General features: G+C 33.9%; 1 protein-coding gene across 2 annotated transcripts in view; it reads right to left on the reverse strand.

Moving 5' to 3' along the window:
• The window catches only part of GRID2 (glutamate receptor, ionotropic, delta 2), a 1,454,036-nt gene that overhangs the window by 319,931 nt on the left and 1,123,510 nt on the right, over positions 1–10,595 (reverse strand). For both annotated transcript variants that reach the window (XM_004681119.2, XM_004681118.2), the window contains one exon: positions 6,491–6,688. In XM_004681119.2, the coding sequence (XP_004681176.1) occupies positions 6,491–6,688 (198 nt within the window). The remainder of the gene's footprint in view (positions 1–6,490; positions 6,689–10,595) is intronic.

Consider the following 10,595-nt stretch of genomic DNA (forward strand, 5'->3'; position numbering starts at 1 on the left):
AAAAAAAAAGTGTCTGGTTCAAGAACATACTAGGAAGATGGGACAAGAAATACAAAAGGTCAAGTTCAGCAACTGTGAGGCCAAATAAGGAGGACTGTGGACTTGGAACAGGATGAGAAAGCTACACAGATTAGAAAGGGAGTTAGTAAGGATCAGCTTTAGGAGTCAGTTAGGACAGAGTTAGGATCACTTAAATTATGTAGACATTTTTTGGTAGAATGGGAAACTATATGATGGATTCATGAGAAGAAGAGTTACTAGAAAACTCAGTCTACTGCATTAAAAATACATTAAAGACTGTCAAGAGAGAAAGGATAGAGAAATACTGAAATTCTGTAGCTGCAATCCAGGAGAGAGGAAACCCTGACCAGTGACAATTACCCCCAAAGTAATTTTAATTTTTATTTTTAAAGGGTTTATTTATTTATGTGTACAAGAACAGGGGTGGAGGTTAGAAGTGAGGGGGGTTGATTGGATTCCTCAAAGACAGAGGGGGTAACAGAATAGGCAGATTGATGAAGTACACTGCTGAGAGGAGCAGCAGGCAAACAGGAGAGGTCTGCAATGCCATGTGGAAGACATCTTGTATCATATGGCAGACCTATTTTTACCATAGAGAAACTGACATACTGTTTTTCACAAAGGCTACACCAGCCTGCATTCCTTCCAAGATTATTCAAGGGTTCCTTTCCTTCTACATGTTTATCAAATCTTTCAGTATGGGCCATTTCCACAGATATGAGGTTCTATCTTCCTGTAGTTTTGGTTTGTGTTTTCTGATGATAAGTGCTGATAAACATATTTTCATGTTACTTTTGATCATCTCTGTATTCTTGGGATGTCTAGCACTTTTGCCCATTTTTTTGATTGACTTGTTTGTTTACTTTTGTTGAGTTATATGAATTCATTGTAGCCTTGGAGATTACCTTTAAAAGATCCATGATGTATTATGGTGTTGGGAGAACTATGGGGATTTCCTCTGAGGGAAAACATTAAATATAGTATAAAAATTAATCATAATCTAAAGAAATACATTAATTTAAAAACATTTCATAATATGAAAAAGTTTTCTCCAGTTCAGTACGGTGTCATTTTATTTTAGGGTGCCTGATTAATTTACATTATTCTTTCTTTCTTTTACTATTGTTCTATATTTTCTTCTCTTTACTTTCGTGGTTTCTGGTTTTACATTCATGTTTTTAATCAATTTTGAATTAATGTTATATAAGGTGTCCTTTGCCATGTATACTCTGTCTCCTTTGTCATTGTCATAAACATGTGTATTTATACATGGGCTCTCAATTCTACTCCATTTGTCAGGGAGACTATTTTCATTCCAATACCATATTGCTTAGAGTAATCTAACTCTGAAGTATAGTTTGAAGTCTTGGGGTTTGATACCCTTCATTTCACTTCTAACATGATTTCCTTGACTCTTCAGGGTATTTTTGTTCCAATGTATATTACTGGATGTGCAGTGTCAGTATCCCTACTCCCCAACATACTTTTATTTATTTATTTATTGGTCATAATAGCTTTAGTTACTTAGGATCTTTTGTGGTTTCACATGAAGTTCAGTAATATATGTTTCATTTCCTTGGATAACAGCAGTGAAATTTTATTGGGATTACACTGAATCTGTAAATTAGCCTTGGGTTAGATGGCCATTTTGGCAAAATTGATTCTTCTGGTCTGTGAGATTTCCATTCTTTGTGTTTACTTCCATTTCCTTTTAATTACACTTTGTATCTTTCCTTGTATAGGTCCTTCACACCCTTCATGGATTTTCTCCTTGAATATCTCATATTTTTGGTTTGATTGCAAGTGGTCTGGTTTTATGAATTTCTCCCTCTTCTGGCTCATTATAAAATGACAACTGATTTTTTGTATTGATTTTATACCCTGCCTCTTTATTTATTTTATTGTCTCAATTTGTGTGTGTGTGTGTGTGTGTGTGTATTTTTTAGTGTTCTTCGTGTATATTATCATGTCATTTACAAATAATGATAGCTTTATTTCTTCTGTATCAATTTAGATTTTTTTATATCTTTCTCTTGACTAGATAGGTCATAGGTCATCAGTTATTATCTGAATAGTGATGGTGAAAATTCACATCCTTGTCTTCTACTGGATTTTAATGAAAAGGCTTTTATTTTCTCAGTAATGAGAATGTTAATTGTACATTTGTCTCTGTGGCTTTTGTGTGTTAAGATTTGTTCCTCTTGGGCCCTCCCTGGTGGCACAGTGGGTTAAAGCTCAGCACTACAGAGCTAGTTGCAGCTGTTTTAACTCCAGGTCGATCCCTAGTCAAGGAGGTGACCTACATGGCATTGGGGACTGCTCCTGACCTGCCTGCTACTCCCCTCAACAGTGTCCTTTGTCAAACTCTCTGTTCTGCTCCCCGCTCTGTCTCTGGTGAATCCTCTCATCGCCCCTGCACCTCTGGCCTACACCCCAGTTCTCTATGCATCAATAAATAAATCTTAAAAAAAATTTGTTCCTCTTATTCACAATTTTTCAACATAAGTGTATGCTGAATCTTATAAAATGCTTTATTAGCATCTATTAATATGAACATATAGTTTTTATCTTTTTGTTGACACTGTGACTTAAATTGACTATTTTCTAGATATTGAACCATCCCCCCTCACTTTGTGGAACCCATTTGATCGGTAAGTATAATCCTTTAGATTTGATGTGCCAAGATTTTATTGAGTATTTTAGCATCTGTGTATAAGGGATTATTTTATTCTGTTGTTTTCTTGGTGTTGTCTTTCTTTGATTGTGGTAGTAGAGTGTGTTGTCCCCTTAAAATACATTTGAAACTACTCCTTTTTCTCAATATCTTGGAAGACTTTGAGCAAGATATATATTAATTCATACTCATAAATTTGGTAGAACTCACTTATGAAATCATCTGGTCCCGGACTTATGTTTCTTGAGAGAGTTTTTGTTGTTATTCAATTTCCTTTCCTGTTTCTGGTTTGTTCAGGTTTTCTAGTTCTTTCCTACTCTAATTTGATTTTAAAGTTTGAGTAATCTGTCCATCTCATCTAGGTTGTTGAACTTGTTTACACATGAATACTCATAGTAATCTCTGAAGATCAAATAAATTGCATAAAAAAGGACATAACTCATTTCTAGTGCCTGTTTTAAAAGTCTTCTTTCATTTCTGATAATATTTAGTTGAGTTATGTCCTTTTTTATGCAATTTATTTGAATTGTGTCCTTTTTCTTTTGAGAATCTATATAGAGGTTTCTCTACTTTTTCATTTTTCCTAAGACTCAGCTAGAGTTGGGTCCGCAGCCACTGCCCCCTCAGTAAGGGGGCTCCGGGACAGCAGCTGAGACGGAGCCCCTAGAGTGGGGTCCATAGCCACTGCCCACCCAATAAGGGGGAAGGGTCTCTTTTATAGATTCTAAACTCAGACTCCAAAGGGGGTGACTCATCGCTGTGTCCTTGATGTGAGGCCCCTTCAGCTAGTCCCGTCCTGGATGCAAGATCAGTTTATTCAGCAAGAGATTGAATTTTGTTTCTTAATCCAACTAGATACCCTATCTTTTCATTGGTGAGTTCAGTCCATTGACATTAAGAGTAATTGTTGACATATGAAAGTATATTACTATGCTTTCCCATAATTTTGTGATTTTATTTAATTTCTTGCTTAGTTCTTTGCTTTAACTCCTCCCCTTGGTTAAAAACTGAATTCTGTTTTCATATTTCTTGGCTACCAGGAGGTCTAGTGTTTTCAAACTCCTTAAAATTCTATTTGGGTGAAAAGGCCCTTATTTAACCTTCAGACCTACAGGAGAGCTTTGCAGGACAGATTATTCTTGACTGGACATTTTTATCTTGGTCTATGTTGATTATGCCACTCCATTCTCTTCTTGTATACATGGATTCTTCAGAGAAGTCTCTTATTAGCTAAATCAGTTCCTTTATAGGTTATATAACCTGTTTCTTTTCACTTATTTGCTTCATTAATTTTTATCATCTTGTTAAACATCAAAGTCATTTTAAAAATGAAAAAGTTATTTTTTAAACTGCCATCTCCATGTTAAAAAATGTATAAATGGTGACTAACTGCATCAGAAACAATTTATAACAAAAGACAACACATTGATATCTCCCAAATGGTGAATATTGAATATATATGTATATTATATATATATATATTTATATACATATACACACACACATACATATTGTCACTTCAGAGTTTTATATGTATTCAGAATATTGTTAAAAACTGAGGTTGAATATTTCAAAGTCAACAAAAACTAAGAGTATTTGCCACTTACAAGACTATACTCCTGGATTTTTCAAAGGCAGTTCTTCATGTTTAAGTAAATGATAACAGACAGGAGCTTAGATATGTAAACAAATGTAATACAGCCCCAGCTATATATAATATATATAGGACATGTAATTTTTCTCTATATGTGCGTTTATATATATTTGAAAGGAGCTGTTTATATTTTTTTCATAGAAGTAGTAGGTTATAGATCAGGGGTACAGGGTGGGAGAGGATTCATCAGAGACAAAGTAGGGAGCAGAACAGGTGGATTTACTGAAAGACACTGCTAAGGGCAGCAGGTGAGAGACGTCTGCTGTGCTTTAAGTGGGTTAGCTCCCTGCTAACTCAGGCCATTGGGCTAATAACACTAACACTTAAGCCTTAGGCCACCAAGGAGGACCACCTATTATTGTTTAAATGAAAAGCTATGTTTTACTGTTAAGTTTGCAAATTTGTAAATATCACAAAAGTACAAAGAACAGATGTAGGGTAAGTGATGCTCAGACTTTTCACTGTTGGCCTGTGAAACTATCACCTGCAGCCATGAATGCAGAACATTCTTGCAAAAATGGCTCAGGGAATGCTTGATTGTGAACACCTGGTGTAGCCATGCATGAGTGCGCACATCTCAGCTTGGAGTCTGAGGCTATCAGGACTGTTCACTAAGAGACAGGAAATGATGCAGTGGCAGAATGACTATGAAAGGATGACTGAATATATAGAAGGAAGACCATGACAGAACACCAGAGAAGGCCCAGAGTAAAGGCCTGCCAAACTCCTGGCCCTGGAGCTTCTCCTGTCCTGTGCTTGGCTGCCTCACTACAAATGGTGCAAAAAGGTCACTAAGAACCTGAAAATTTCACTCAGGGTTCTAGAATTCTCCTTTACCTGTCTCCTGAATAAATAGAGAAACTTCCCTGTGCCTTGTTGGAACAACATCAGGGTAGGTGGGAATAGAATAAATTGCTGCAAATTTAAAACTTTTTTTAAAAATTGTGAAGTGATGAAATAGTAATCTTGCTAGAAAGTGACATGCTAAGCATGTTTTTATAATCTATAATAACCACAGATCAACAACACACAAAAAAAATTAACTAAAATTCAATAGATGAAATTAAAAAAAAAAAAAAAAACTATTCAGGCCCTCCCTGGTGGCGCAGCAGGTTAAAACACAACACTAAGAAGCTAAAGCCACTTCAGCATGAGTTCGATTCCTGCCAGCCCCAGAGGTGATCACATGGTGCAGCAGACCTCTCCTGACCTGCCCACTGCTCCACTCAGCAGTGTACTTCATCGATATTCCTGTTCTGCTCCCCGCTCTGTGTGTGATGATTGCTCTCACCATCCCTGCACCTCTGGCCTGTACCCCAGTTCTGTATGCATAAATAAATAAATCTTTAAAAAAAAACAGCTATTCAATTTACCCAAATAGTCAGAGAAAAGAAGAAACAGAGGGAAATATGGCACACACATAAATCATATAGTACAGTATAGATCCAATTCTGAATATTGAACAACTCATCAGGAGTCATAGTAGTTATTTTATTTATTTATTGTATTAAATAGGGCACATTTACTAGGAAAAAAATAATGGGACAAGCAAGTGCCTGCATAGACACAAGTGGGCAGACAGATGCATTTGAAAGGTATGATTATTAAAGAGACACTTCTTGGGCACCAGTGGGCAGGCTTGGGGCTAATCTGCCATGACATAGTAATTAAATATGTGTGTGCACCTAATAAATAAACTTCAAAAAAGTGGGGAAAAACTGAAAAAATAAGGATACAAAAAAAAGTTTAGAAACCTCTGTGAGAACTGAAAGAACAAGGAGAAATATATAAAAGGAATTCTATCTTATTTGGATGCTAATGCTAAATAATCCATTCCTAAGTAATACAAATTTATTTCATTATTATTTGTAAACATCACCGTATTTTTAAAGGAAAACAATGACATGAATTGTGTTTGTAAGCACATTGTGACTTCATTCATCATATACTGACAACATTATTATAAGATAGTTTTACTTTGTTATCAGTTTGTCTGTCCACCAAGTTCATAATATAGTATTGAATGAGACTTCTGTACTCAGCACCACCGCCTAATGATTCATCTTTTATTCATTTTATATGAAATTAGTTTTCACATATCAACCTGTCAATATGTGATCAATTAATGAATAAATGCTTACCTTAAAGACTAGTTCACCTACTAAGCCATTCCACGTCCCATCTTCTTGTGGACTCCCATATTTGTGGTCTGGTGCAACATAAATCTCATAGTTAAAACCCAGGTAGTTAGATAAGGCATCCAAAACATCAATGGAGAATCCCTGGTATTTCTTCGGTTTACCCAAGACATTTTCAGAGACCATAACAAAAGGTTCTTCCTATACGGGAATAAAAGAAATATCTGAGGTCAATCTATTTTACTCCGTAGAAATGAAGATTAATTTTTCGAGAGCTTTAGTTACAAAGTATAAAATGAGTTTGTACTTAGAGAGAATAAACTTTTCTTTATGTGACAATTAAGAATATTAATTAGCTGTTTTGTAGAGCTAGATATTCTATGTACCAAAAATGATATCCCAATATATGATTTGATAAATTTCTTTAAATGGCTATTTAATATTCTGAGGTGATAAATTATTGACAAATCTATGTTCTAAAATTTATGCCCTAATTAAACCTTTATTTCATCCTATCACTTTTCTTTTATAGCAATACTAAGTTTTGTTCTAAGATCCATTATAGATTTAGATAATTATCTATAAATTCTGTCTCATTCAGTTGTGTTTTATGGACAATTGGACAATAAATTTGATAGGAAAACACAAACAGAAATAAGACTGATGTGCTCGGACCAGAAAATATACTTGTTCTTCCTATATGAAAGCATTAAGTTTGGTTTAATCACTTTTATCTGTGCACCTATTTCCAAAATATATTCACCCAATCACTCATCCATCTAACATGCATTGAGCAAATACTATACAAAATTACTATACTCAATATAGTGAGAAATGAGGTATAAAGTCAAGACAATATTTTCAAAATAATTATAATCAAGTTTAGGGAAATAAGCATGTGCTAAAATATACAAGTCAAAAGTGGCATACATCATAACTGATACAACAAAATATGGGAGAAATAAAATTGGAGAATAGTAAAAGTAAAATTACATTTTGTTAGTTGCTGGATATGGGCTATTTTAGCAGACAGGAAAAATCAAGAATAATAATTTCAACTGAAGCTTTCAAGAAAAGCTGTGAAGAAGTCTAAATTAGAATCCATACAAGTTAACTATTATTGCTCATGTTTTTCTGCATATATGTTAAATCATAAAATAATATTTTGAATCCTAAAAATCAATAATTTATCTCAAATTTTAAAATGACATAAGGTGCTATAATACTTATAAAGACTTCAGATGCCTGTCAGAAAATAAAGACCAAAACCAAACAAACAAATAAAATATTATCCTTTCAGGAAAAAAATTTCACTTCTCTCATTTCTTTTTTTCAGATAATTATTTGCATATCACATCCAAAACAAACTTAATGTGAAAGAAAACAATCTTTCATATATTAAAATGAATGAAATAATATGCAACAGAAGTTGATATTTCAAGAACTCAGGAACTGTAATTCTCATATCCATATCATAAAAATATGTTTACTATGATTAAAGCAATAAAGGACTTTTATATTACTAGTAAATTGAAACGATGGAAAGTTATTACAAAATGAAAAAGAACTATGCAGAAGTTTAAGATTAAAACTAACCATGGCCAAAGTCAAGAACATAATGACTGAGTTTACTAGCAGATCAGAATCAGAGAATAAGTACGAATTGATAACCAAAAGTAAAGGAATCAACAAAGTAGAGAAAACCAAAGCAGTAGTAGAGAGGTGAAACAGAGACTGAAAACCCTAATATTGTTAGGGACATGAAGAAATAGACCCATCATTTATTCCTACTTGATCGTTACACTGGTACAATCACTTTTTAATATATTTTGACACATTTAGTAGAGAATGAAGATTTTTTTTAGTAAATCATTTCCATAGCCCCCACCCACCCCCTGATTTTGAGTGCCACATATTTATCTAGTATGAGTACGTATTTAACCCTGTAATAGCAATTTCACTCCTTGGATAAATCCTACATATTAAAAATAGATGGCTAAAAATGCATTTGCAAAATCCAAAGTCTAGAAATAATCTAAAAACACAAGTGTAAAGCATGTTAAAAAAGACAAATTGTGGTATACTGATGCAACTGATTACTAAAAAGTATACAATATGAGAAAATGAGTGAACATTTAAAAGAATACTGCTGAGTAAAAAAAGAAATACTTCAATAAAACAGTTAAATCCATTTTTGAAACAATTAAAACAGGTAAAAATAACTATGCATTTAAGTTCAAGAGTCTATAAAGCTATGAAGGAAACAAATATGTCCTTGTAGTTAACTCTGGGATGCTGGAGAACATATATCAGAAAGATGCACAAGGAAAGGATTCTACAATGCTAGTGATAGTATTCTATTATTTTTGTTCTGAACAGTGTTTACTTGAATGCTACTATACTACTGATTAATTTAGGCTTATCTTTTTTTTTTTTTTTGGTATGGGTACTATATTGCAGAATACATGAAAATAAAGAGTATATTAAGTGGGACCAGATAGTGCAGGTCATTGAGTTGTCTTAAGTTGTCTACATTTTATTTTGCAGGGAATTAGAACTTTTCAGAGTAGAATAACACCATCAGGAAGTAATTTTGTGAATATAATGTAGAATGGATTGTGGCAGAAGAGTGGTCTAAGTGTCCTTCACTAGAGAACAGATTATAGGAGATAATGGACTGTGGCTTTCTAATATGTGTTGTCAAAGTGTATCTCAATGACTTTGAGTCTTACAGAAACAGTAAGCAACAAAAATGAAAAAAAAAACTTTTTAACTGTTGTTTTTAGAATTCATTTCCAGCAATTAGTTTAAAATAATATCTACAAGACTGAATCTAAGCTGGTAGCAACCTATCTCCCTAATACATGCTAACAAATTGCAGATTGCGATTTGCTGATGATCTGGATGACAGTCTCTAAAGCACAATCCCTAACAGCTAGAATAAATAAAGCTTTCACAGAATGCCTGTAGTTTATCAATCTAAGTGCATTAGCATGAAGATTCATAGACCTGTTTGTAGAAATGAATGTTTCAGTGGTTGATAATTTTCATATTAGTCAGGTTTTATTCACCTCACTCATTGAGTTATTAGATAATCACTTCATAATTCTGAATTTGTATTCAGTCACTTTAAAATTCTCATACTAATTGCTTAGTTGATTTACCACGCTACTTGCAATTTGGAGATTTTAAGCTAATTCCAATATTTTTATAACTATGGAATATTGTTTGCTGGAATATTGTTTGCTGACATTGAAAAAACTCATCTGACATTTTTGATAGGTACAAGTACCAAGCTCTACTGCCAGGCTTCACTAAGAGCTGCTCCTAGGTTTTAATATGCATGAATTCACAGAAAACGAGGATGGCACAAACCAGGAATGAGTCACTAGAAATTTCTTACAATTCTGCTCACATATGCAGTTCAAAGATATTAAAGAGAGAATGGAGAATGAGACTATTTCTTAATAGCCTATTTAAAGTACCCTTCTCCCCCCAGAAAACATGCTCTGGCATTGTCATACAGTGTTTGTTTCTCTTTTGTTTAGGGATAACACATACCATTTTGATATATGAAAATTAATGACCAGTATTTTCTTTGGAAAAATGTCATTATTTCTCTAAGACCACATGTGAATATTAGAAAGTTCTATAAGTTAAAAAAGACAAAAGTTAAGGAATTTATTATCAAAAATATGTCAAGATACTGGGATAAGAAAGCAAATATGAGGGACACCTGAAAAGAAATAATCAGTCTAAGAGTTGTAAAGGAAAATAATATCTGAGTTGATGAGAGGAGAAGTGGAGGTCATGGGGATAGCCAGTGAAACATTTCAGAAAGAGGTTTTGTAGTATGATTTTTATGGAAAAACTAATGTTTAGAAAGCATTATGGTTAAACTGGTTTTTTTTTAAGATTTATTTATTCATAAAATTACTGGGGTACAGGACAGAGGTGTGTGGGTGAGAGGAATGACCACAAACAGAGTGGAGAGCAGAACAGGAAGATCGACTGGAATACACTGCTGATTGGAGTAGTGGGCGAATCAGGAGAGGTCTGCCACACTGCGTGGGTCACCTCCCTGGCTGGGGATCAAACTCATTTTGCA

Source organism: Condylura cristata, unplaced genomic scaffold (assembly GCF_000260355.1).
Source record: "Condylura cristata isolate star-nosed mole 26May11 unplaced genomic scaffold, ConCri1.0 scaffold00012, whole genome shotgun sequence".
Taxonomy (NCBI): domain Eukaryota; kingdom Metazoa; phylum Chordata; class Mammalia; order Eulipotyphla; family Talpidae; genus Condylura; species Condylura cristata.